The sequence below is a fragment of the Chaetura pelagica genome, unplaced genomic scaffold, assembly GCF_000747805.2.
Source record: "Chaetura pelagica isolate M959 unplaced genomic scaffold, ChaPel_1.0 scaffold72, whole genome shotgun sequence".
NCBI lineage: Eukaryota > Metazoa > Chordata > Aves > Apodiformes > Apodidae > Chaetura > Chaetura pelagica.
In genome coordinates, this window is record NW_009952560.1 from 927,953 (window position 1) to 955,932 (window position 27,980).

The 27,980-nt window shown below is 43.8% G+C and overlaps 1 protein-coding gene across 2 annotated transcripts in view; it reads left to right on the top strand.

Moving 5' to 3' along the window:
- Positions 1-27,980, top strand: part of ACACA (acetyl-CoA carboxylase alpha) — a 122,264-nt gene that overhangs the window by 9,589 nt on the left and 84,695 nt on the right. The window contains exons 1-24 of one of the 2 annotated variants that reach the window (XM_010009044.1): positions 913-965; positions 3,960-4,092; positions 4,902-5,040; positions 5,270-5,379; positions 5,838-5,919; positions 6,350-6,448; positions 7,066-7,172; positions 7,917-8,027; positions 8,517-8,726; positions 9,270-9,440; positions 11,710-11,871; positions 12,164-12,327; positions 13,139-13,289; positions 13,759-13,862; positions 14,264-14,345; positions 15,468-15,613; positions 16,555-16,705; positions 18,049-18,195; positions 19,022-19,168; positions 19,670-19,858; positions 20,182-20,282; positions 21,035-21,123; positions 22,495-22,619; positions 27,054-27,167. In XM_010009044.1, the coding sequence (XP_010007346.1) occupies positions 913-965; positions 3,960-4,092; positions 4,902-5,040; positions 5,270-5,379; positions 5,838-5,919; positions 6,350-6,448; positions 7,066-7,172; positions 7,917-8,027; positions 8,517-8,726; positions 9,270-9,440; positions 11,710-11,871; positions 12,164-12,327; positions 13,139-13,289; positions 13,759-13,862; positions 14,264-14,345; positions 15,468-15,613; positions 16,555-16,705; positions 18,049-18,195; positions 19,022-19,168; positions 19,670-19,858; positions 20,182-20,282; positions 21,035-21,123; positions 22,495-22,619; positions 27,054-27,167 (3,087 nt within the window). Of the gene's footprint in view, positions 1-912; positions 966-3,959; positions 4,093-4,901; positions 5,041-5,269; positions 5,380-5,837; positions 5,920-6,349; positions 6,449-7,065; positions 7,173-7,916; positions 8,028-8,516; positions 8,727-9,269; positions 9,441-11,709; positions 11,872-12,163; positions 12,328-13,138; positions 13,290-13,758; positions 13,863-14,263; positions 14,346-15,467; positions 15,614-16,554; positions 16,706-18,048; positions 18,196-19,021; positions 19,169-19,669; positions 19,859-20,181; positions 20,283-21,034; positions 21,124-22,494; positions 22,620-27,053; positions 27,168-27,980 lie in introns of those variants that run through there. The other variant, XM_010009045.1, reaches the window with a different exon arrangement.

Genomic DNA, 27,980 nt, shown 5'->3' on the forward strand with positions numbered 1-27,980 from the left:
CCTACCCTAATATTTGCCATCTCTTTTTGCACGTGCTCAGTCCTGAGCGCTTCCCTTTCTCCAGGGATGTTGTTGGACTCTGCAGGGCTGCAGCACTTTGCTTGCGAGGACATTTATTCCTGCAGCACTTGGAGTGATCTCATCTCCACTGGATAGGTGGAGAAACAGAGGCATAGAAAACTAAGTGACTTGTCCAGGCTCTCCCAGCTTCCAACCTGGTGTCCGGTGTGATCTGTTGTCTGTGTCTGGATGACCCCTGTGCTCTTTGTGCCTCTGACTTTCTTCTCTGCAGCCCTGGCAACGCTTTCCTTGTCACCTCCTCCCACACCGTGAAAATCTGACATTAAATCCCACATGTTGATTGAATTCTTCGGGCTCTCTGGCCCCCGTAGTCGCTCCTTCGCTGCCGCCCATCTGAGGAGGAGCTCTCCCACTCCCGGCGTGTTGCTCGGCCAGTGCTGCGCGGCTTCCCGGGATGCAGCGCCTGGGAATCCCCGCGGCCCCGGCTGCCTCCCTGGATCCCGGGAGCGGGGCTGGGCCCGGCCGCGGTGCTGCAGCCCCGGGGCTGTGTGCTGAGCCTCATTGCATAACCTGCTGATCATTTTCTCTCTTTCCTGATCAGCTGCTTTCCTCTGAATGCAGAAGAGGGAAGCTGCTCCCCTCTCTCTGCATGCTGCGTCACAGGAAGAGTGACTGGGAGAGAGGGCTGGTGGAAAGCGAGGGACAAAGGTTAAGAGATTGAAGCAATCTGGGAAGTGCCACTGCTTCAAGGAGAACCGCATGAGTGCAAGAGGCTCTTTGCAGCTTTCTCCTGCTGGGCTTTGAGCTGCAATATTGAAAATAAAATAGCAGCAGCTACACTAGACGAGTGATAAGCAAGCCCGAAATCGTTAATTCCTTCACTGAGCCAGCATGGAGGATTCTGCAGAGCAGAGTCAGGAAATGAGATACCACATGCTGCAAAGGTAAGAATTATAGATATGATTATCTCTGCATAGCAGCATCTGTCTTGGACTGAGGCAGTTGGGCACTGTGTGCTGGAAATGCATACTGATATTTTTCCATGTTAATTTTATCCTCTGAAACCTCACCAGCGTGTGTGAGGTGTCTATGCCTGCAGTCTGTAAGAAAGATGCTAGAATACATCTGAGTTGGGGAATCAGTGTTAAAGTCTGAGATTTTGCACAACTTCTGACCTCTCTAAATTGAGGGATAGATGAGCGTTCGGAAAGTTCCTACGTAACAAAACGCTGCAGTTGTGTATCACCAGGGATCAGTAGGGATGACTGCTACTAACTCAGCATTTATTCTGTTTTGTTTAGAGCTTGCTACTCTTTCTTCCTTGCTGCCCAACTTCTGCTTCATCTTACCCTGCAAAAAAGAAAAAAACTCTCCTGTTTTGATTATAATGTGCAGCCTGTAGTTATTAGTAAATAAACTTAATGTTCTTGGTATGCTCACTGTCACACATTAAACAGAACTATACTTGCTTATAAACAAGTGTTTGTGCATTATTCTGGATTATGATCCTCTGGTTTTGTTGACATTTTATCAGCAGCATTATCTTTATGTGCGTAATAATTTCTACTTGTCAGCATAGTTCACAGTCACACATGTTCACGGATTCTGATTCCAAGATTTTTCTTTTTCCTGTTTTTGTTGAGACTGCTTTCAATAAACCTGCAAAAAATAAACCTGTCTCACTTGTTGGACTGTGCTCCTTCCTTGCTATGCCATAGATTCTCACCGTCTTTAAATACACACATTTACTAGAAGTTGAACCTTAACTACACCTTTCCTCTTTTTCTTGTCTGTTGGCTCCTGTCCTTGAATTCCTGGGGTGAGGTAATCACTGAGCCACTTGTGAACTCTTACTGATAGGAGCAAGTTTTAAGTTCAATGACAACATCTATCTCTGAAGTGCAGCTTGCTGGAAGAAGGGAAAGTAGTCAGGGGAAGAATTTCTACAGACAACTTTTTCTTGTGCCCTTCTCTGGGTATCAGCTAGCAGGAACACAAGGAACTAGATGGGAGGTACAATTGATTTGACCTAGTACAGCCACTTACATGTCCTAGAATATCACTGGGAGATACGCATCTGTGTTTACAGCATGCTTTAAAATCACCCTATTTATCATATTTTTCCTGTTGCCTTTGCTTCTCCCACTCTTGGCATCATGGATTGCTTCAAAGCCTCTCTCACTATGCTTAGAACTGGCTTTTACTTCTCAGTTTTCTCAATGTTTGCAAGACTGTTACCTGAAGTTCTTCATGGCCATTTGTCATGGAACTATTTCCCGTGTTGGAGAGAGAGAGTGATGTGTTAATGCACAACATGGGATCTGAATTTCAAGTGCTATAAATGTCTTGCTGTGCTGGAAAGCCTCACAAAGTCAGTGTTGTTCCACAGTAGGACATTGCAGCCAAAGTAGATGATGTTCACAAAGACAGAAGGATCCACTCCATCCTGAGTGTGGGAAATAAACATCTTTATGGCGAGGCCTTGACACTCATCTTGCCTTACCTGAAATATCTTGTTCTAGTACAGTTTCTGGCTGTTTATACCAGGATTTGGCACAAACCTTTCTGCGTAGGTTGTGCTAGATGATATGGGTCAAGAACTTTTCTGTCCGTGTCTTGCAGAGCACGACGTGGTCTGTGTTAGTGCCATGAGTGTTCATAAGAAAGATGGGTAAAAGAATCTGGATTTAAACCAGATATGAGCTACAGTTTGTCCAGGTCTCCTTTCATCAGCAATGTTTTCAGTCAAAATCCTGGTCTCTGATGTTGCTGTTCTCCTAAGGAAGGGTTAAGGAGGATCTGCGTTCTAGATGGCTAGATCTTCATAGGTCATAATGTACTTATGAGGGGGAATCTGTGTGTTTCCTCTCAGGCTGTCACCAAGCACCTCCAACAGCAGCTTGTTCAAGCTGAGATGCTCCAAACCTCACGTGGGCCAGTGAACCTCACAGGTGCAGCTTTCGGGCTACCTCTCCTTGGTGGCTGTGTTTAAAAGGATACCTCTAGGTGTTGTACATGACTCTGCTTTTCCTTGGGTTGGTTGTTCCTTCTTGCCCTCCCCCAGTAATTCCAGTCACTTTCTGCTATGTCCCATCCCATTTCCCAGTGGAGTTGCTCAATGGTATCAGCACTTCAGCAGTCAATGAGGCCAGAGGTTCCTGGTGCGTTTCCCATGGCAGAAGGGCAGCCAGCAGGGGCTGCCTGGCTCCAGGGGACACATGCTTGATGAATTTTAGTAAATCAAATGCTCTGGTGCTTGCAAAGGCTAAGGGTGATTTGTCTGTGTGTCACTTCTGAGGAAGCTGAAGCATAAGAAGGGGAAGTGACTGTCCCATTCCTGCACAGAAAGGCAGTGGCAGAGGACAAGGTTAACCTTGTCAGGCATAAAATTGGCTTTCATTGCTGGTAGTAGAAGTAACATGATCAATTTGTCCTCTACCTCTTGGAACTTCTGATATTTACAACTGGATGGTGGAAAATTCTTGTAAAATGATAGTGGAGTCTCTCATTTATGCTGGAGACTCTTTTACTGTGGTTCCCAAATAGGATTTCCTGCAGAGTCTGATCTTGGTAGCTTAGTTCACCAAAGCCAGAAGACATTGCTGTCATTTCCCAGCTCTCCTAGATGAACCAAAAGCAATGTGGTGGTGTAGTGCTGTTCTATGTTGGGCAGCACACCACTTACATATTAACATAACCAGAAACTCTCTGGATAACCTGGCTTTTGCAGGGAGGTTACTGGAAGGTATTTGAAAAACAAAGCAATCCCTGTAAAAGCTGAGGACCAGGTGCCACAGCGGCCTGGAGGCAAGGAGTGGATCTGCTTGGGAAACATGGTCAAGGGGGGAAACTTTATAAATTATTCACATATCCTCTCCTAGTTGTATACATCTGCACTGCCAAGTTGTTATTTTTCTGTCTCCTGCAAATTTCCTCAGGCCCAGTATGTCTGGTTTACACCTTGTAAAGCAAGGCCGGGACAGGAAGAAAGTTGACGTGCAGAGAGATTTCACTGTGGCTTCTCCAGCAGAATTTGTGACTCGTTTTGGAGGGAATAAAGTCATTGAAAAGGTGAGTTGCTGAGCTTTTTGGCTTTAGCAGATTGCATTTTGTTCCTTTATCTTGATATATGACTTCTCTCTATATAAGGCTGTACACTGCAGATGTCAAAATGTTAGTATTCCTGAACTTGGCACTTGTAGTTCTGCACTGGAACAGGCTGCCTAGAGAGGTTGTGGAGTCTCTTTCTCTGGAGACATTCAAAACCCATCTGGACACATTCCTGTGTGATCTACTGTAGGTGATCCTTCTTTGGCAGGGGAGTTGGGCTAAATGATCTTCAGAGGTCCTTTCCAACCCTGAAGTATCTATGACTCTATCACTCTATGTAATCTTTGTTTCCATATTATTTTATGTCAGCAATAAACATCCCATTGTTTTAGCCTGGTATGACAGGAAAAAAAACCACAACTGAGTGAGCTAGAGCACTTCTGCTGGTCCAGGAGGATTTGTGGACAGATGCAACAAAAGCAGGCTGGAAAAAACACTAAAAGTGTATATAAAAAAATACACAATCATTTAATGGATGAGGTCTCTTTCTCTCAGGTATTGAATGTTTTAGATACTTGTTATCCCTGTTCTTATGTGTCCTACTGCCCTTTAATCCAAACAAAGCATGATTCATGAAAATCTTTATGGTTGAGCAAGAGCTGACTTGTGAATTGACTGATGGGCCATTAGATGTTCTTGCTGGATTGAATGAAACTGCACAGCCCCGAAACTGGACGAAGAGTCTGCAGGGAAAAAAAACCTGTTTTAGTGATTGTTTAGTGTTTTGTGCTGTTTAGATTCATATAATCTTCTGCTTCTGCCATCCTCAGGTCCTGATAGCAAACAATGGCATTGCAGCAGTGAAGTGCATGAGGTCCATCCGGCGCTGGTCCTACGAGATGTTTCGAAACGAGCGGGCGATCAGATTTGTTGTCATGGTGACTCCTGAGGATCTGAAAGCAAATGCAGGTGGGTTGCAAAAATTGTGAAGGGATAAAATCTCCTTCCACTGACCCTTGTGCCCATAAGGATGTAAGAAGTTGAACGTATGTTTGCTGCATGGTGCGTTGTTCTGTCAAGTAAACAGATTTTCCTGAGAGGAGGTTAAGTGCTTCCAGTACTGTAGACTTAGGCAGTTTTAGACAAAGTATTGTTTATTAGATTTGCAGTCTAAGTGAGACCTTCTTTGTGTTGGCAGAGTATATTAAAATGGCAGATCACTACGTCCCAGTTCCTGGAGGACCAAACAACAACAACTATGCAAATGTGGAACTCATTCTTGATATTGCTAAGCGGATTCCAGTGCAGGTGAGAAGTGTCAAAGGTTGTTTTCAAAACAGGACGTAACACTAAGCAGTCTTCTTTCCTTAGATAAAGAGCTGTGTTTGGGAAAAAAAGACAGGGAAATGGGAAATGACACACCTACACTAGCACCAAAAAGCAGTGCCTGTTACAGTGCAGTGGCTTTCCCAGTATTAATATCTGCAGGAGATAGAAGGTTGCCTGCACATTTTCGCTTCCCTGCACTTAGTTCTTTTTCAACAGCTTGCTTTGGCAGCCTCCTTTGACTTGCCTACAAGATGCAAGACTCTATGCCTTTAAATTAAACATACCATGTAGTTCAGGAGACTGGTCTGGCTTATGAATGTTATGAGGCTCTTTTCAGTGAGGAAGCTAAATACTTGAAGTATCTGCATGCCTTCTATTTCTGCTCACTTGCTTGTTTTGCTAAAACAAAGAGTGAATTATATTATTTTCTTCTGCAGGCTGTGTGGGCTGGCTGGGGCCATGCATCTGAGAACCCTAAACTACCAGAACTTCTTCACAAAAATGGAATTGCTTTCATGGGTGAGGAGATACATACTGCTGATCTAGTGTCTAGTTGGATAGTTTTAGTGAGATAGAAAATTCTGGGTCTAAAAGAGAGCCAGGAGGTTTACAAGCGTGAGGATATGTTCCCTGCAGCAGTCAGAACAGCAGAATAGGCTGTCCAACAGTGTAGTCTGTTTCCAATTGTTGAACCTAATGAAACTAGACAAGGTTTGGACATATGCTGGGAAATAATTCTTGTACAGGAGAAGTGTTGAGTTCTTCAACATGCCTTTGAATATAGTATGATAGAAAATCAGAAAAGATTCCTGTTAGATTGTTTCAAAAGCTGAATGTTTTCAGTGTTTATTTATCCCCCTTGCGTGGAACCCAAATCAGAGTTCTGGCCATTTCCTTAATGTCTCGCATCTCTTGTGTCTCTCTCATACATTGGTTTTGCTCTTTGCAGGTCCTCCAAGCCAAGCAATGTGGGCCTTAGGAGATAAAATTGCTTCCTCAATAGTGGCTCAGACTGCTGGCATTCCAACTCTTCCTTGGAGTGGCAGTGGTAAGAAGGAAATTTTTGCTTTTGTCAAGATCATTCTAATCTTTTTCTCTTCAACACATCTATCTTTAAGTAGTGTCTGTGCACAAAAAGGCAATTGAAGAAATGTTCCATCTGTTTAGGGTTTCAAATTTGTATTATCCAAAGCTTAGACATAGAGACTGTGATATATATGGATATGTCAGGCAAAATGTACATGTTGTGTAACGTGCACAACATGTCTAACAGTCTAACAGTGCAGCTGTAATGTCTGGTATTTGTTAGTCTAACAGTGCAGCTGTAATGTCTGGTATTTCTGCAGACTTATCTAGTGTGTAGTTTTGGAGCACACAGCAAATACCCTGCTTTCATGGAAACAATACAGTTTCAAAAGACTGTAAATAACCTGTTTCTCAGAATTGCACAAGGTAAATGGAGGAGGATGTAATTTGTTGGATGAAAAGATCTGCTCCCCAGAAAACAGCAATGTCTGTTTACGTTCTCATTTTCTCTTCTGTAAATGCTTCCAGACTAGTGCCTTGTGGAGATACAACTGCTGTTTGTTTTGCCCATCTCTGGTGTGTGAGTTTTTTCTGAGCCTTGCAGCAGAGTGGACTAAGATGCTGCTGCTTGTGTTTCAGGTCTTCGAGTGGACTGGCAGGAAAATGATCTTCAGAAGCGTATCTTGAATGTTCCTCAGGAGTTATATGAAAAAGGCTACGTGAAAGACGCCGATGATGGCTTGCGGGTGGGTGACTGGCACTGGGAGGTGTCTGAGGTCTTGCTGCATGTACAGCTGGAGAGAGCTGGAGGTTTAATTTCTTTTTACTGGTAGTGCAGACTAGAGCTAGACTCTCAGCCTCACAGAACTCTTAGAAATTGGAAAGTGATCTTTTCTGTATCATCTTTCAGCCCAGTCTGAAGAATTAGGTGAGAATTAGGAGAACAAGATAAATATGGGAACAGTGTTTCATTAAGGGCTCTCGTCTGATTTTTGTTTAATGCAGGAAGAAGGAGTTTTTACTAGAGACCCCTGACCTCACATTTGGTTTCATCTTTTGGTAATTTTCCTCTGAGGAAAATTTCTAGAATAAGAAATACTGCTGGCACGACACAGGGTTTGGAAATTTTCCTTTGTGAAGAGAGGGGTGGAGTATATGACTTCTTTATGTTACCCAGCTGAAAGATTTTCTGTATTACAAAAAAGCTTTTCTGTGACTTCCTAAATTCAATGGCATGAAGCATGGACAAAAGGTTTTGTGGTCACTGAGAAACTGGAGTTCTCTGTAGACACAAAATCACAGCTGATTTTTCCAACTACAGGCACCCTCTCAAACTGGAATATTTGGTTTCTATCCCATTTGTGTCTTGGTTGCTCAATAGAGTCAGAGAGGGAAGCTTGGACACAAGTCAAAAGGGAAATAATGATACTATCAACTTCATTCTGCTAACTTTTTGTACTTACTCATGTTTTTCTGCCCAACATGATCAGGCTGCTGAGGAGGTTGGCTACCCTGTCATGATCAAGGCTTCTGAAGGAGGAGGAGGAAAAGGAATCAGGAAAGTTAACAATGCAGATGACTTCCCTAACCTATTTAGACAGGTAACTTTGCCCACTGATTTGTACTGTCTTGTTCTAAATGTTCAGGTTGAGTGATTCTGAGAGCACTGAATCAGAAATGTTTAGGAACTGAAAAAGTCTGCATTATGTATCAGAGCCTGTTTCACTATTTTGAATCATGTGTTCCTGTTTGCTCTGCTGTGCATGTTGGTAGGATTTCAATGCATCTGCATATCCATTACAGTTGTCACATGCCCAAACATCATAGGAGATGCTGAATAAATCCAAGTAATGGAGGGCATCTATGGTGTAACTTAAAAGTGTTGAGGGACATAAGCCTTTATGGGTTAGTCAGGAAATCCAAGAGGGATGAAAATGGCACTGTAATTACATACGAGTGAACACAGGGTATTTTCAACCTCAAGTGGCACAGGGGAAATATTATGCATGTTTCTTGCTTCAAAGATGAAGGTGGGATGATGATGGCTAAGGTTGTTTGCAAAAAATGATCTGCCTCTTTATCTGCTGTAGGTTCAAGCTGAGGTCCCAGGCTCTCCAATCTTTGTCATGAGACTAGCCAAGCAGTCGCGCCACCTGGAGGTGCAGATCCTGGCCGATCAGTACGGCAACGCCATCTCTCTCTTCGGCCGGGATTGCTCCGTGCAGCGCCGGCACCAGAAGATCATCGAGGAAGCACCTGCCTCTATTGCCACTTCAGTGGTGTTTGAGCACATGGAGCAGGTGAGGGTGGCTCTGCAAATTCTTTCATCCTGGTGAGACTCCAGAAACAGGCAGGACTTTTTTTTATTTTCCTCACACCTCCAAGAGATTTGCATTGTTGCACCTTTTCAAGCAGCAATATAGGGGTGTGTGTCTTAAACTGCTTCGTGTGGGCAACCACTCACATTGCCAAAACTGAGCCCACCATGTGCTGACAAACAGCGGTAGAGATCCCTTCGAAAATATGTGCAGCCCCAAAATAGGAGGGAAGTGTGTTTTAAATGTATATTGGCACTTTATAAACAAATTGTGGAAGTTGTATGAACAGTCTCATGCTGAGTATTATAAATATTTGCTTCAGGCTCTGCCTTCTGTAACTTGTAAATGAACTAACCTGGAAATCAGAACTCCTATGCCACGGGCTTTGCTTTGAGCAGTTCTCAGACCTGTTAGAAGCTTTTGGATGTTTCAGAATGCCAGCAAAAAGTCTGCAGTGGGTGAGGTGGATGAACAGGTAACTGATCATGGAGTCTGGAAATCAGATATTTTTTTCCTGTATCCTAGTGTGCAGTGAAGCTTGCCAAAATGGTGGGGTACGTGAGTGCAGGCACTGTGGAGTACCTGTACAGCCAGGACGGCAGCTTCTACTTCCTGGAGCTAAATCCCCGCCTGCAGGTGGAGCACCCCTGCACTGAGATGGTGGCTGATGTCAACCTGCCGGCAGCACAGCTCCAGGTGAGTCAGTGCCAGACCTGGTCGGTGCTCCTGGAGCCTTTCTGAGCTCCTCAAACTGTGCTGTGTTGAAGAGGCCTGAGCATGAAAAACCTGTTCTGCTGAAGCTCCAGTGAAATAGAGGGGCCGACTTTTGTCTGAGTCACAGCCAGGGTTCTGTGCTAAAACTGAGTCACATGCTGACATTATGCAGATGACTAGATGTTGGTGCTGATAGTGGAGAGAATATAAAGAGTGTTAAAGAGTTCTACTAAATATGGCCTATATCCTCATGTGCAGATAGGTGATACCTGGCTCCCCCACATTTCCTCCTCAACAAAAATGTCTCATCACTCAGAGGCTCATCTTGGTACTTTCTCAGCTTTGGATTTATCTTCTGTGGCTGTAGCAAAGCTTCATTCAGTATTCCAAAATATTTATGGATCTTCTGTTATAACTCTTCCACTAAATTTTACCTCTGTCATTTGGCTCTTTCTGATCTGGAAAGCAAAGAGAGGTTATTTTCCAGGTGTTTCTCCTGGACTACCCAGGTAGGCCTTCAGTTAAAAGAAGTGTGAAGGGAAGCAATAGAGGAATAAAGCATAGAGGTAGGAAAACTGATTTAAGGAAAAGTTGTGTGAAAAAGTCTGTCTGAAGGTGCTTTGGCCATGAGTAGTTCAACTTTAAGCTCTGAAATTATTTTCTGAAGTTGGCTTCTGAGGCCAGCAGTGTGCTCCAGTGCTGTGCCAGTTCTGAGCAGCACATTGCCCAGTCTGCCTCCAAGGGGCAACAGCCTCTTCCACAATTTCTAATGACAAAGGGAAGGGTAAAAACCTAAATAATTGAATTTTTCATCTTTGGGCAAATTCAGCAATTGTTCGAAGTTTTGGGAAGTGATTTGAATCCTTTAATTTTGATGAGCAGTTCCTGACTTGCAGAGAAAATTTTTTTCACCCAAGCCCCTCACACATCACAGATGATTCCTCCTCCTCACTGAGGTCCCTGCTTCTCATCCTGACTACAAAGCAGGATTTGTGCTTAATGATTAGGTATTTGAATAGATGTGGCAAAGTGGTTAAGAATTTTGATGTATTGCTTTTTCAAATGGAAGTCATGAGAGTGAGTGACAGTTATGTCTTGTGTGAACAAGTAGGCTTTTCATTGTTCTGATCTCCGAAGTTGTGAGGGAATCCTTCACACATCCTGGAGGAAGCATTTGGTATGTGTACTGTGGCTCATCTGTCCCTTGTGCATCCCCACCGAGCTCCCTTTGTGCTCTCATTCTATTTCCCTCTTCTCAGCCCCCACCTTTTCCACTGATGGATGAATACACGGTGTCCTTTCTGTCTTGCACCACATTAAGGCTTCTAGTTGCTTTTCTAGTTCCATTTTCTCAGCCCTCTCATTCTTACACTTTTGCTTTCTTTCTGGTTTCTTTCTTCTCCCTGCTGTTTGCATTTTGGAGTTTATTGCATAGATGGTAGAGGAAACAAACAGTTGGACAGTAACATCTTGTAGGCAGCGCCAGGAGCTGTTTTCCTTTGGCCTGAGCCTTCTCTCAGCAAGTGGTTCCAGTAGCTCTATGTCTGTATTTGCCAAGCTTGGTGAGTTTTGTAACTGGTCAGATGCTCTCCTCATTGTTTGGGCACTGTTCTTCCTGTTGCTATGCTAGGTACAATGTCACAGAACTGTGCATTGATTTTGTAACCAGTTCAGTCTTTTTTCTCTTGATGTCTGGCTGAGAAACAGCTGAAATAATTTTTTAGGCTAATGCTCAGGCTTTCTGAATTGTAGCTGTAAAAAAGTTTCCCAGCTAACGAACAGAACAAGTGGGACTTTACTCCAGAAGGATAGAGCCAGCAGCCAGTTCTGCAGGTTGCTCTCTCCAGAGTTTGTAGTTGCAAAATTCCACAGTTTCCTCTAACCAATTAGAGACCTTCTTTCTCCCTGGGACCTTAGTGTATTTTTAACAGGCCTAATGCGTGGCCATCCTCAGCTGACCTGGCACTGGCCAGCTTTCTCTGGGGACTTTTAATCAGTCAATGGAAAATACTGACTGAAGGGCTTAAGCTGGATATTGCACTGAGCTTGGCTGTCCTGGGAAATATGAATGTTCCAAGGTGTGCTGATGGGGAAGGCTCACATCAGAAGACAGGCACACATTTGCTGAACTGGAACTGCTTCTACAGAGAACTGGTGGAATTAATTCTTAAAGGGACAGGTTCTCTGTGTGAGAAGATAAACTTGCTCAGTGGTGGCTTCTTTTATGATTTTAATTATTATTTTTCCTTAGATTGCCATGGGGATTCCCCTCCACAGAATCAAGGATATCCGGGTGATGTATGGTGTGTCTCCATGGGGAGATACGTCCATTGATTTTGAGAACTCAGCCCACGTCCCCAGTCCACGCGGCCACGTCATCGCTGCCCGTATCACCAGTGAGAATCCTGATGAAGTGAGTGTTTTAAATTCTGTGGTTACTGACCACGGTCTGATAACTGTAGGCTTTACACCTGGGTTCAATCTCTGCTGCTGATCCTGAAAATGTTGGCAGCAAATTTAAAATATTCTTCCCTTATCTCACTTAGCTGATAGTTCTGTAACTCTGGTTAGACACAGCCTGAACTTACTCTTGTATTTATCAGCACAAAGAGGTTCTCCAGCCTTCAGAACTCTAATTACTTCCCTAATTCTGGACTATTTACTTTTTCATTAGGATGTATAGCAATGTCTGTCTGTCTTTACAGGGATTTAAGCCCAGTTCTGGTACAGTTCAGGAGCTGAATTTCCGCAGCAATAAGAATGTCTGGGGCTATTTCAGTGTTGCTGCTGCAGGAGGGCTTCATGAATTTGCTGATTCTCAGTTTGGTCACTGCTTCTCTTGGGGAGAAAATCGTGAAGAAGCCATCTCGTGAGTAGTCAGAAAAGTTATAGAACCTTGGACATTGCTTGGTTGTGTCCTCTTTGATCCAAAGTGCCATGGGTAAAACAAGACTCCTTACTTCAAGGAGTTATATGAGCAATTTCCCTCTCTTTACCTTGTTGTCCACATCGTGGTCAGGCTTCTCATCTTGCTCTGCAATTCCCATGTGTTGCACCTACATTTCTACGCTTTTTGCTTACTTTATTTTTTGCCATTATGTTTTGTTCCTGCCTTGTGTACCTGCTGTTGGATATGATACAGCTACCATTGTGTATTTCCCTCTTGGAAAGCATTCAGGTGGAAGGCTTCTAACAGGAAAAACATTGATAACTTGTTAATGCCAGTTCTCTGTAATGGTTTGTAAACCATTGAGTGCCCTTATGTGGTGTGGGATGTGAAAGCATCTGGTCATAAGACAGGACTGTCTGACTTGTCATTCATGCTGGTTTTCATCCAGAGCCTTTCCTTTGTTCCATTCTGGGTGGGATGGAGACCATGTCAGTCTGTCATGTAGTTCTGACACGTGGTGGGTGCTGAGATGATGATAACAGTGGGAACTCCTGATCTGTTTGCTGGTGCTGGCTGAGCTGCTTTTGTTCATACCAGCAGCAGATTGAAGAAAATCAATATTCTTTCATTCCCAAGCATGTCATGTAGGATCTTGCTCCAGTGCACATGCTCTTCTGCTATAACCTTCAGCCTGTTTTTTCCCAACGGCTCATGGGGAACTATCTAGAGTTACCAGCCTGCAAATTACCGTTAGTATGGGATAGATAATAGGTATTATTTTCTCTTTCAGAAACATGGTAGTGGCTTTGAAGGAGCTGTCCATCCGAGGGGATTTCCGAACCACTGTTGAGTACTTGATTAAACTGTTGGAAACAGAGAGTTTCCAGCAGAACCGCATCGACACCGGCTGGTTGGATCGGCTCATTGCTGAGAAAGTTCAGGTGCGGCTGCGTGGCCCACAGGGCTGCAGGCAGGAGGGGAGCTGGCTGAGGGGGTGGTTAATTCCCACTTGCCACTTTATTCATAAACATTTCCACTGGCCTTACTTCTTATTTAGATGAAAATCCTAAGTCATCCCTGTCAGGGAAAGCTGGTCTTAAAGTTGGCTAGAAAAGCATCTTGGTGTACATGTGAATTAAGGCCTAGTATTGTGGTTTGCAGTTTGGGACAGATGATAGTGGGAAAGTAGGTGGAGCCTCAAGATTTGTTCCAGGAATTAAAAAAATGTGGTTCTCTTATCAGGAGTTACAGGGGTTAATGCCAACATATAGTGTTTGCATGGATGCTGCACCAACTGAATTTTAAAGAGAGGCTGGTTGGGAATGAAATATAGAGCTGAGCCTGTTGACTCTGCATTTGGCTGTCCAGCATGGACTGAAGCTAAGGGAGATGTGTACCCTTTCTTCCTAGGCTGAACGGCCTGACACCATGCTGGGGGTAGTGTGTGGAGCTCTGCACGTGGCTGATGTGAGCCTCCGAAACAGTGTCTCAAACTTCCTACACTCTCTAGAAAGGTAAAATTCCAAGCTGCTCTGGTAGGTGGCTGATAAGCAGATGGTAAAAAGTTTTGATTTACAAGTTTTGTACAGTCTAGAGATGCACAGAACTTGTTACCTGCTGACTGTTCTCTGACCCTGGGAAGCTGTTTGTCTACTGGCTTAAGAAAATGAACAGATTTCTGTGCATCTCCCCAAAATATTCTCTGCTGTTTGAGCAAATAGATTTGGTTTCTGGCAGTTTTGGCAGAATTTTCAAGAGATGGCTCAGAAATGTAGAGTTGCTCCTCTTTGTGCTGCCACGGAGTCTTGAATCACCAGATATTATCTTCCACCTGTATTGAGGACTGATTTAATTTTCCAAATTTGACATAATTTTCCAAATTATGGGAAGACCGATTTTGTGCTTCTCTTTTAAGGGGCCAAGTCCTGCCTGCTCATACTCTGCTGAACACTGTGGATGTGGAACTCATATATGAAGGACGGAAGTATGTGCTGAAGGTACGATGCCCAACAGGGGATCCTGTCCTCTTGCCACTTTGAATTGGAAATGTCTGTGTTTCTGCTCTGACTTAATCTTTGTAATGTGTGTAATTATTGGAATTAAATCTGTGCAGGGTTTATTTTCTCTGCTTTAATGGGGTTAAGAAATCAGTACAATCTCCCTTATGATAATACCTCATCTCATCTTTCCATTGCAATATTTCTGTGTATCTCTGTAAACATTTTAACCTTTCAGGTTCAAGAAATGCTCTGCAGAAGGTGAAGAACACTTTGTTGTAGGCAAAGACTAAAGCCTGTTTGTTGTCCAAAACTTTAAGTTGATGTTTCTGAATATGTAGATCTGATCTATTGGGTGTTTGGGCCCAGTTTGATCAGCATGACAGAATTTGTAGCCATTTTCCCCTTCTGTGTTGCTTTTTCTTTGCTGTGTGCAAAAAAAAAGAAATATTAGAAATACTGTTTAGAGGTTGTGAAATTTAGCATTTAAAAGTTAGGAAATACTAGACTTAAGATTCCTGTGCAATCTTAATTAGCTTCCTCCGGCAACTGTATGATGGTGAAGCTTTTAATGACAGTTTTTTGCAGCTCTAAGTATTCTCCACCTCCGTGGTTTTATCTTGGCACCCCTTTGATGAGAAATAGGCACTGAGCTTTAGGTGGTTTACCCAGTTTGAGGTGGGAACTCTGGCAGGTACTGGGATAGGATGCCTTTTTCCAGGCATCCAGGAGACAATCTTTCTTCCCCTTCCCCCTCCAAACTCTCTCATTCATTATGCAATTCTAGTATATGACTGTGACCTGTATGTAGATTGGGGTGAAAAAATGCTATATGGTTGTATAATCAAACCTATACAATTAATGCATAAGTAGGAGAGGATTAAATCAAAGTTGATGGTCAGCATTAGTTTTGGCATCTCTTGACTGCTAAATCCTTGGCTTTGTGATCCCAGGTTTTTTGACATTGTTTTTTTCCATCTATCATGAGAACAAATGGCTCTGGTCCCCTTCTTTAGTTCCCAGTTCTGCAGTGCTTGGAAAACTGTGCATGTTGTGGCAACCAAGACACTACCAATGCTGTGTTTGTTTCATGTGCTGTCCACCATTCTTCTGGATCCACAGGTGACCCGGCAGTCTCCCAATTCCTACGTGGTGATCATGAACAACTCCTGTGTGGAAGTTGATGTGCACAGACTGAGTGATGGGGGGCTGCTCCTGTCCTATGATGGGAGCAGCTACACTACCTACATGAAAGAAGAAGTGGACAGGTGAGCAAGCTGAAAAGATTCATGTTTAACATTTAGATACAAGCCAAAAGTAGGTTTATTGGTAACTTGATGTTTCCCAAAGATCAGCTGGGAATGGAATTCTCTACTAGGAAGAGGTTATTAGATATATTATGGATGAGTTTAAAGGGAGAAGTTGCCTTCACCTGAAGAACAGATCTTGGTGATTGTTAGGAGAAAGATCCAAACGTGTTCCAATGTGGAGTCCTGCTGGTTCTTTAAAAGTGCCCTTTTGGATTATAATAAAACTCAAAAACCAGAAAGTGACAATCTTTAAAATCCTTGAAACTCCGTAACTGCTTTAGGGATACAAGATTTACTACTTCAGTGCCTTCCCTCAGAATTCCCGGCAGGGATCATAGCAGTGAAGTCAGTAAATCTCCAGCTTCTGGAATATGAACCACTGCCCCCTCTGCTGGTCTTTTCTGTGACAAATGCAGCGTTCCCGGCCAGAGGAGCAAAAGGAGTTTGGGCAACCTTCTGGGTTGGAAAATGCTGTAAAATCTCAGCCTCTCTGACTGCCACATGGGCGCATGCTGCTCTTCAGCTTTGCTCTGCATGCAGGAGGATTTTGCATGAGGTGGGCGGTTTGGTTAATGCCTTGTGTGTTGTGGCTGGCAAGTGTAATCTCCCCTAACATCAGTTTTTTGTTTTATGTGAAATACTGGAAGATAGATGGTTGGAAGAACCAACTTCATTGGTTCTGGTTCTGACAGTGAGTGATACCTGTTGGTAGAGAAGAAGCCCAGAAGTATTACACATACAACCTTGCTAATAAACATACAACTGTACCGTTCAGCTCCTCAGAGTTGACTGAGGTGATTTTGTTGAGTTCTGCTTTGAAGTAGAATAAGGAAAGAGAGAATGGATTTTCCCTTCCTACAAGACATGCTGCTGCAGTGATTTGCCCCCTTCTCTCCCAGGTATCGCATCACTATCGGTAACAAGACCTGTGTGTTTGAGAAGGAGAATGATCCCTCCATTCTGCGCTCGCCTTCGGCTGGGAAGCTTATCCAGTATGTGGTGGAGGATGGGGGACACGTGTTTTCAGGCCAGTGCTTTGCAGAAATAGAGGTAAAAATGTCTCAAGAACTGACCTGGGTGCAGATACTGAATCTGTCCAGGCAAAAACTGGGGGGCAGGGGAAGGTGAATGCTTTGGAACTGGGAATTCAGTGTGAGGGATAATTCACAGTATTTCCTTTTCCATCTTAGTCTGTGTATTAAACTGGACTAATGGAGGAAACAACAGTGAGACTGGTGGGGTGGAGAAGAAATTACTCAACAGCTGAAATTGGAGTGTTAATGACTGTAATACCAAGTGATGAGCAAAATTTCTCATCAGTGAGACTGTGGTTGTCATCTTGATGTGATACTGAGGGAGAATGGGATCCATGTGTACTGTGTTTTCTAGCTGTGGTGAAGACTTTCTAGTTGTACAGCACTACTTAGTACTAACAAAGACTCAGAAGCAGAGGTATATGCTAGGATTAAGTAACAAATTAAGACTTCTATGGTTGCCTGATCTTTTATCAGGTTGATTGGATGAATTAAGTGTCACCTCCTCCCTTCTCCCTGGGAAGTTACTTAACTTTTAGAGAGGAGGAGGGTGAACAATTTCTGCATCCCTGTGAGGAAAGCAGAAGAGGTTGTGTAGGAGTGCAAGGCTCAAAACAGATTTGAGGGAGGGGAGGGTGTGTTGACAGAGGGGCAATTAAACCCATTGGGGACAATGTGTACAAGAAAAATATCAAGCCAGAGATCCAAATATTTTGTATAACTTATTTTACACTGCAGCAGATCCATGGCTAAGAAGAAACCACCTACTCAATTTCTGTGTTCCCATTTATGGTGCACAGTATAGCAGTGGTAAAACTGGGCTGCCTCCACTCCTACCAAACTCTCATGCAAGAGCTTCCCGGGTTGATCTAAGGAAGCTTGTGAAGAGTGGTATGAGACCTGTGACCTTTAGAAATAATCATAGTTCCCTCTGCTGGAAGCCATTGCTTTTAGCAAAGGCTAAAATGTGCTGCTATAGCTTTTGAGAGTGGCTCTCCCACTTATAGCCTTCAGAGTCCAGCAGCTGCAGCAGTAAATTTTATCTTATTTGTTCATTGTCTTGAATGTGGGGCCTTCTTCTGTGATGCCAGTACCTGTGGGTCCAAGCAGTGTAGAACAGGGGACATTCCTGAGGATGGCCTCCTGCTGTGCTATTTTGTGGCCTAGTAATTTGTTCTACAGTTCACTGAAGTGCTTGGGATTTAATTCCTAGTGTGTGTGCCTTTGAGAAAGCCTGAAAGCAAAAGATGCTTATGCAGGTCAGTTTGTCTGAGGTAGGACACTGGCTGCTGGCTCCCAAAACTAGAACCGTTTGGCAAACATGGCAGCTGTGTGTGTAACCTGTTTTCCTTGCTACAGGTGATGAAAATGGTGATGACACTAACAGCAGGAGAATCAGGCTGCATCCATTATGTCAAACGCCCAGGGGCAGTCTTGGATCCAGGCTGTGTGATTGCCAAGCTCCAGCTGGATGATCCCAGCAGGGTTCAGCAAAAAATTCAGCAGGTGAGAAGTTGAAGGAAGCGCAGATGTTTGTTGTGTTTCTAATTGGGGAGTGATGTTGAGAGTGGTATGATCTGGTCCAGTGTACTGAGCCAATTTTAGATTTGTGCATGGTACTGGAATTGTCATTTAACCATTTATTTGCCTTACTTGAAGACTAGGACTCAGGTTATTGCCTCTTTTTCTGATTCAGGCTAAGCTTATATACTGTTCTTGTTCTCATCTTACCTCAGCACTCTTGTGGGTGCATGGCTGGCTAGAATATTGCAGGTTGGCCTGATTTTTCTGTCTGCTTTACATCCTGTGGAAGTTTATTTAGCTTCTTTTTATCTTGTGTTCTTTAAGTGACCCACTTTGGGAGGATGGGAATTGATAAACCACTCCAAGAGTGGGACCAGGTGAAAGCAATTGTATCAAATCTGGAAAAAAACAAGCAAGCATAGGACATGGATCTTTTTCTAGGTGAAAGGCAAAGACATGTATCCATTTAGGGATGGGAGTCTGGCATGTAGGAAAGCAATTGTTGGCACCAGTCTGTTGGTTTTTCCTGTGCTTTTTCTTGAGATTTTTGGTCATCCTAGGTCTAAAAAATAAGATCAACCATAAGGTATTTGGGAGAGAGGCTGGAAGCTTATTTTGTGAGTGTACAACATAGAACTGTTGGAGATCCAGCTTACAACTTTTCTGTCTCTCAATCCAATGCATTTTCCACTCTGTGAATTCTTCCAAGTTAGATCTGAGCCTCTAGTCAAGGGTAACTGGATGTGACCAGCCTGGCTGATGGCAGCCAGGAGGGTTAGTGCCACTGTGCTGGTGTCTGTGTTTCCAGGCTGAGCTGCACACGGGCGCTTTGCCGCAGATCCAGAGCACAGCGCTTCGAGGCGAGAAACTCCATCGCATCTTCCATTATGTGCTGGATAACCTGGTCAATGTGATGAATGGGTACTGCCTGCCAGAGCCCTACTTCAGCAGCAAGGTAATGGTTCCTTCTTGTTTCAGACTGCTCAAGGGTAGGGCTGGCTCATTTGCCTGTCCCAGCCAGAGGACCAGGAGTCAGAGCACTGCTACCCTGCTAGTGCCAGCTCAGCTCCATTTTGCTTCTTAGACTTTCTTATAGTCAGCAGAGAGGAAGATGGGAGAGTCCCACCTGTGGCACCTAAAACAAAGCCAAAGGCAAGGAGTTGATCTTGAGCTGTACTGCTTGTGCCTGCAGCCTTGTACATGGGAGCTGCTTGCACAGCTAGCTGTGGTAGAAGTCTTAGAGGGAGGAGGAAAGAAGGTGGACAAATCTGAGTCAGTTGTTGGCACAAGGTAGCACAGCAGCTTGGACATTTACACCAGTTCTTTATTTTAGTCCCTGGACTGTGTGATGAAACAGTAGTGGAGAAGACCTCAATGAGAAGCCTTTCCTTTTCTCCCTTCTTGCTGCTTACTCTTTTTCTCATGCTTGTCTTCACACTGCCTTGTCTTTCTCCAGGTGAAAGGCTGGGTTGAGCGACTAATGAAGACACTGAGAGATCCATCTTTGCCTCTGCTGGAACTTCAGGACATCATGACCAGTGTCTCTGGACGGATCCCACCCAATGTAGAGAAGTCCATCAAGAAGGAGATGGCCCAATATGCCAGCAACATCACATCAGTCCTTTGCCAGTTTCCCAGCCAACAGGTGATCAACCACACTTATATAGAGGGATAAAAAGCAATTTGTGTTGGAACAGAGGAAGTTGCTTTACATTCTCTGGAGGTCAGAGTAATGAGACCAGGTAATGAGATGTTGGAAGAAGTTTTCTCCAGTATATTATACTTTACATTCATTTTTTGTATCATGGTCAGAACATTAACTTCCTTAGCATTTTAAGGCTTTGGCCTTTGCTGGAAGATGCTGAAGTTCTGGTCTAATCTGTCTGGAAGTTCTTAGCTTCCCTGCTGGTTGTTCAGCCAGATCATCCCATCCAGGACTGGGGCTGCCATGTGATTGCTCTCTTTCAGATTGCCAACATCTTGGATAGCCACGCAGCCACCTTGAACCGCAAGTCGGAGCGTGAGGTCTTCTTCATGAACACACAGAGCATTGTGCAGCTTGTACAGAGGTGAGCCATTTTCAGGGCTGCCCCCTAAGCCGTTTTGCTGCTGCTGCAAAGACCTGAGGCTGCTTAACTTTAATCAAGTGGTTTTATTACACTCAAGAGTCTAAATCATCAGGAACAAGTCTGCATGCTCCTCTTGGAGGTCAACAGCAAGGGACTGTGTGTGTGTGGCCCCTGGCTGCCTATGTGAAGGACACACACAGATCCTTCCCTTTTTTCCCTTTGCCATATGAAAGAAATATTTAACTTCTGTCCTGACACTCACATCTTGGCTGTTTCACCAACCCACTGGTGTGCATTATGCATTTCAGTGTCTAGAGTTTTGAGTATTTTTAGAAGAAAAAGGATGTTTTGATGCAAAACATTGGCCATGCTACCCCTCAACAGTAATGGCAGTGCATTCACATAACAGCTGGGATTTTCAGGACCAGGTACACTTTTAAGCAAACAGGCTTATCCTGCCACTCATGTTGAGTGCTGTTCACCTGCAGGTCTCCAGAAGCAGTGCTGTGCCCGTCTCGCTCAGTGCTGGGTTTGACTTCCTTGCTTCTGCAGGTACCGCAGTGGTATTCGGGGTCACATGAAGGCTGTAGTGATGGATCTGCTCCGTCAGTATCTGAAGGTGGAGACTCAGCTTTTTTAAGCAAACAGGCTTATCCTGCCACTCATGTTGAGTGCTGTTCACCTGCAGGTCTCCAGAAGCAGTGCTGTGCCCGTCTCGCTCAGTGCTGGGTTTGACTTCCTTGCTTCTGCAGGTACCGCAGTGGTATTCGGGGTCACATGAAGGCTGTAGTGATGGATCTGCTCCGTCAGTATCTGAAGGTGGAGACTCAGTTTCAGCATGGTGAGTCTGAGCACAGCAGGAAAGACATGGAGCTGTTGGAGAGGGTCCAGAGAAGGGTCACAAAGATGACCAAAGGGCTGGAGCAGCTCTGCTATGAAGACATGCTGAGAAAGTTGGGGCAGTTCAGCCTGGACAAGGGAAGGCTCCAGGGAGCCCTTGGAGCACCTTCCAGTACCTGAAGGGGCGACAGAAAAGCTGGGGAGGGACTTTTCACCAGAGAGGGGAATGATAGGACAAGGGGTAATGGTTTTTAACTGAAAGAGGGGAGATTTAGGTCAGACATCAGGAAGAAATTCTTCACCATGAGGGCAGTAAGGTGCTGGAATAGGTTGCCTAGGGAGGTTGTGGCTGCCCCATCCCTGGAGGTGTTCAAGGCCAGATTGGATGAAGCTTGTGCAGCCTGGTCTAGTGTGAGGTGTCCCTGCTCATAGCAGGAAGGTTGGAACCTGATGATCTTTAAGGTCCCTTCAAACCATAACGATTATGATTCTGTGAATTTCTGAATGAGCAATATTTGGTCCACATGGACCCACTTTAAGGCAGAAGTGTTCCCTCACTCTGTCAGCAGTGACTGAGCATTGGAGAGCTCCCTCACCTGAGTGTTCCACGTGTAGAAACTTCATATTAGAAGGCTGATTTTTATTTCCTGATTTCTTAGCATCTGCAGAAAAAATAGAACCAGAACAACTGTTTAAACTCATCACACGATTTAGTTGTCTTGGCTGTTTATTACATTCTATAGTAAGAAAGTCAAATACAGTAAAAAAAAATGTCACTGAGTATTTGCACCTGCTGTAAAATACCAGGAAGCTGTTTGTGGTTCTTACCATAAGAACAAAGCTCAAGCAGCCTGAAACAGAATTGAAATAAATGCATTGCACTCCTGTATCCAGGCACAAGATGGCAATGAAGCACTAGCTGATTTTGAGGCTCTGGTTCTTCCAGGTATTTCAGATTTTGTTCTACTTTGCTTTTGTCCTGTTCCAATACCTGCACCAGCCTAGTGGTACTGCACATTCATTTCCTCTTCAATTTGCTGGTAGTAGAGGATGGTACAAGTCTTTGTGCTGTTATTTTATTTTTGTCTTCATTTGAATGAGAGACTGAGCCCACCATTCCACTCCCTGTGTTCCTTGCAAAGGCATATTTGATATTGGAGCTGTTTTAGTAACAGTAGGATGCTTGAATTAAACTCCAAGGGGGTGAGGGGGGAAATGCTTCCTTCTCAGAATTGATTGTGTGGACAGTGTGAAATAGATCTTCAGAATATATATGTAAAAATATGTTTTCAAAATAAAAGAGAAGTCTGGCTGTGTGTTACATGCCACAGAGGTGTGGAGACTGGAAAAAAATGTGCATTTGTGATTGCAGGTCACTATGACAAGTGTGTCTTTACCCTTCGGGAAGAGAATAAAAGTGATATGAATGCTGTATTGAACTACATCTTCTCTCATGCTCAAGTCACTAAGAAGAACCTGCTTGTTACAATGCTCATTGTAAGTTGTCTCTTGGTGCTCTAGAAATTTGCATCTTCTTACAGTTGTATGTTTGATGCTTTGAAAGGTGCTGAATTGGCATCTCTTATCCTTAAAGAGAGAAGCCTTCTAACTACAAAAGTGGTGTCAGCAGTGTGAAGTTTCCTCACCTGTTCATAGGGCATGTAAGCCACGTGCTAAAGGAGACCCAGAACTTACTGTTCTTCTCAGTGTCCGTGCACCTTCTGGGTCATGACTGTCCTGCATTGATTACCCATCAAAGTGCATTGAAGGCTTATTATGCAAGTGATTTGTGAGCATCTGTGGGGAGATGAGAATGCAGACTTAGCTCTTACATTGGGAGAATGCTAGAGTTGAACTTTCTGACACTGGGCTGTGACTTTATACTTGGTTTAGTTTGCTACTTCATCTTCAGTGGTCTCAGAGAGGTTCTGTCTTTGTATAGCTCCTGGTGCTCAAACTGGAGTTGCTTGGAAAGCAGAGCAATATGCTACTAGCACAAAAAGCAGATTATTATTTTGTGGTAATAATTCTATGATTGCAGCATGTTTATGGCCCTTCATTACTAAGGAGGGTGACTTCCTGGTAGTGCATGGCATTAGCCAGCCCATATGAAGGCCCTTGAGGGGCTTCACGTGTTCTTCCTTAATGAGCCATAGTTTGGTCTTAAAGGCTTGGCAGTGGCTCACTCAGCTTCTTCTTGGTTATCATCTCAGAAATTCTTCTGAGATCCTGTAGTGGTGCTTTTCAGGCTGGCTGCACACTGGGCTGCATGATGGAATGACCAGGACTTAACATCTCAGCACAAAGCTGGTCACTCCAGATGAGGCCTCTGACCCTTGGGATGGTGTGCAGCTGTCCAGGGGGCTTAGAAAGTGTTGGGGGATCTCCTGGGGTGGGAATTCCTCTTGGACAGAGGAATTTCTGCCCTAGAAACGCAAATAAATCCTCATTCCAGGACCTGCCATCACCTCCTCATGTTCTTCTGATCATGTTCTTCTTCGTGATCTCAGTTCACGTTAAATTCAGTCCCACTGAAATGGGTAAAACTCCCAGTAAATTACATTTCCAGGAAAAAGAATTAAAAAGCAACAATTGAGCTCTGCCTCTTTTTTTCCTGTTTCCTAAAAAGCCTCAAAAAATTCTGTCCCACGTAATGCTTTGAAGCAGAATGAATGCCCAGCTTCCTCAAGGCTGGATGAATTTAACTTCAACATGATTTTCAAGAGACTAGAGTTAGGAATCCTGCTTTTTAAGAGGCTAATTACATTGCTATCTCTCTCCCACCCACCTTTTCTTTTTTCTTTTCCCCCCCTCCTCCCCCAGACATAATAAGGTCTGTTACTGCCAAAAATATGTCCAAAGTAGCTGTCTACAAAATAACTCTCAAAAGCTGAAAAAGAGTTATAATTGTCCTAGGCTGAGGCTGAGTTTCTTAAATTCTAATTTGTAAGATATAAGGACCTTGGCATTCTTTCTTTCTGGCTCTCCTATATTTTTTTTCCTTTCCCTTTTTGGTGTGTGGTGTGATTGTAAGTAACGCTTGCCTTAAGAATCTCATTATTTGAACACGGAGCCATATTTCCTCTGAGAATTCTGGAGTAGCTTTGAGCCGAGGCTGTTCATTTCTCAAGTAATCATGCTGGCGTGATGGAGAGAGAAAATGGCAGCTGTTCTCAGCTCAGGCCTTCAATTTTCTTCAGAGTCCAGTCACTCAAGTGTGTAATTACACGGGGGTGCCGGGGAGGCGTTAGGCCTTGTCAAAGAGCTGGTTTGAGGCTTTGCTCGCTGCCTTTGCCAATCAGTGCAGGCAAAAGCCAACACAGCGCCAGCTACCTGTTTTATTTTGCTGTTGTCATCCTGATTATTTCTTGCTAAAGTAGGACTGAAACTTTTTTTTCCTAGTTTTTCACCTCCACGCAGGCTGAGCCTCGCTGGGTCTGCATGTTGGCAGTGACAGTGAAGGGAGTGTGGGGTGTGCTGGGAGAGGCAGAGAAGCTGCATGTGGGTGTTCTTCCCACCACTCTTGATTACTTCTTCTCAAGTAAAGGCTGAAATACCAGTTTGCCAGAATTCAAAATGTCCTGGAGAGCACATTCTGCACAGGGAGGAGGAGCAGGTGGGTGGGGAGCAGGAGGCAGGAGCACCTTTTGTGTGGCCTCCACCAGCGCCGTGCCTGAGGCCTTCCCACGGGTGTCTGACCTCACGTGAGCACAGCGTCACAGGGACTTCTCAGCTCAGATGGGTAACGGGGGCTCCAACGTGCCTTTGGTCACAGTGTCATCTATGGCAGGGCTGAGGATTGCCATCAGGTGAGCTACAGGCCACACTGTTAACCAAAAGGCTCTCACTTCTCTTTCTTCCCACTCACGTTCCCCTTGTGTCTGAGGGACCCTGTGGCACATTTGGTGTCATCGTGGTGAAGGCTGTGGCATTTTATGGGTTGCTGGGCTATTTATGTGGGATGGTTTAAGTTTGTCCTCCAAGGGCACACGTCATGTCAAAATACTTGGATGTTTATGCTGCTGTTATTGATGTATCCCTAGGAATCCATTATTAACAAGGGACTCTGAGGATGGTTCTAGTAATAGTGTTATGCTGCCATCATTCACTTTTTTTTGCTAGCAGGCGTTTAAGGCAGGATGGGAACTACTTCATCCTTCATATATTTGTTGAAATACAGTGTGATTTGAAGTGTATGTTCATTTTATGTACTTAACTGACTGTTGTACACTCATCCTGGCCTTAACTGGACAGAATTGCTTGTGGCATGGCAGATGTCGTGCTTCCTATTGGATTTTTGTTACCTTGAGCAGTAACATTACAACATGCAGGAATTTGTATTTCAAATATGGCAAAGGCAGTTCTTGAATTATTCACTGTGAATTCACTCAGTGACCTGGAGTGGATAAATGTACAGAACTTTATTTGGGAACAATCAGTGTAATGTTTGCTGGACCAAGACTGGTTAGTAGGGGGCAACAATCCAATTAGAGTTAGTAGCTTAGATTTTTTATTATTTTTTTTTTTTTTTAATAAGAGTGATTTGGCTGTGGTGTCTCTCCCTCAGAGATGTACACCATCATTCCTGGAGTGGCATGGAGCTTGAGTGGGGTTGGGGAGAAAGGGGTCAAGAGCAAAACCTATTTAGCTTTGGAATTGCCTGTAGTGTGAGCTGTTATTTGTTAGCCTATGGGAATTATTTGTTTCTTGTTTTTTACTTTATTTTCCCTGGAAAGCTTACCAATCTAACCTGCTGCTCAGATGTTTCCCCTTTTCTATTTTCAAAGGGCCTTTTCTGGAGTCTTAAACTCTAAGGCACCAACTCTCTTTCCTGTTGCAAATCCCTGTTTCATCTCTCAGTTTTCCTCCTATGATTCATTTACCAAGAGAAAACCTATTAAGTGCTGAACAAACAAGTGCTGTTAAAGGTGCCTACAGGGTTTCCATCTTGGAAAGACGGAGGGAAGAGGCTCACAAACCACTGTCAGTAGGAAGTCTGTGGGATTATTCATGGGAATAGAAACTATTTTTGAAAGAAAGTGTTCATGAGAGTGCACCTCCTCTGTTCAGGAAACAAAACACCTTGAAGCCTTTACTGTTTGCATTCCTTTGAATGGCTGAATCTAAAGGAGTTTTGAAACAGCATTAACACTGAAAATGATGGTGTTCAGTTGGATTGTTTTATCCAGCCAATTCAGACAGTAAAGTAGGCTAGTGAACTTCCTCAGAATCCAGACTGTCTGTTTAGTAGAAATATTATGGACTCATTCCTGTACTGTGGCAGGAAACATACAATTTCTGGGTTTACTTGGGTTTGCTTAGCCTTGTTAGAGGAATGATAGGATTTATTTTTTTTTTCCAGTGTTGCTGAAGCTGTACAAAGCATGTGTATGGTTTGGGGCTGTGGAGTTGTGAGGTTTTTTGGTTTTGAGGGTTGTTTTTTTTTCAAGTGGACTTCAGGAGGTTCTCCTGGCAGTTAAACTCTCTCTGTATGGTCACATTTCATGGTGAAAGTTTGCTAATCTTTGGATGCTACATAAGGTATTTCACTACAATTAAATGTTCTTTGAATTTTGCATTGATGCCAGGGGAGACTTCTGGTACAAAGCTGAAATTGGGTAATGGGAAATGTTTTACTTGAGTCTCTCTGACAAGGCAGTATTCCTCATGTGTTTGGATGCAGAAACACATGCTACAAATAAGAAAATGGGTGATGGTGCCAGTCCCTTCTTTATTTATGTGTGAAATTATTGAAAGCCTAATACTTGTACCCCTGTCAACACAGAATTACAGAATAATTTAGAACAAGACCTCTAGAGGTGATGTGCACCAGAGTGCACGTGTGTGTATTTCAGGTTTAACCTCCATTGTAGGAGGACAGAAGATGTTTTTTTCTCTGTTCTAAACATTTTCAGTTCTCTTTATTTTTAGGACCAGCTATGTGGCCGTGACCCCACCTTGACAGATGAGCTCATTAATATTCTGACTGAGCTGACCCAGCTCAGCAAGACAACCAACGCTAAAGTGGCCCTGCGAGCACGGCAGGTAAGGGAGCGTGTTCAGCAATCCAAGCTGATCCCTGCTAGGGACAGACTGTGTCATTGCTGATCAGTGCTGTTCCCACAGAGCTCTCTTTTGGAAAGTCTATACCTCTTCATGTTTATTTTGATTACTATGCAAATGTGAATAGTAGTTTACTAACCAGTGATTACCCGTTGTGACAGTCTAACGAAGATTGCAGTGGATTCCCAGAAACGGTAACATTTGAAGATTATATTCCTTTGTCCCTTCTCCAGGAAATTTTGTCTGGCTCATAAAGAAGTTGACAGTAGCCTATGGGTGATAGAGGAAGTCAAAATATATGGTCACTGTGCTTCCTTCTGGCATTATAATCTGTGACCCTGACAAGCACAGGCTGCCTGGAATGTGCAGGCAGCAGTGCAGTGAACAGCCAGGACATGCTCTCTGGGTTCATCAGCTACCTTACAGTTGTGAAGCAGTGTGTGCAGAGAACAGAGAGGACAAGATGTTCTCTGCAACTGCTAAGGAATTATTGCAAATAATTATGTTGATATTTGCAGGGTTTCTTCTATCTTTTTGAGTTGTGTTTTGTCTATTTCTTTTTCAGATGAAACGAATTGAAAAAACTCTTGATACTGTCAATTCCAAGAGTCTAGTAGAGATAATAATTTGAATGTCAGATATCCACCTGGATATTATTGTGAGCTTCCTCTTCAGCAGTTAGTCTGTAGATAGGAAGGAGTGAGAGGGCATAATCCTTTCACTGTGATGCTGACCCTGTAGTCTGATCACTCTCTCACTCCACAGTCCCTATCTCCATTCTAAGTCTTCAGCAGG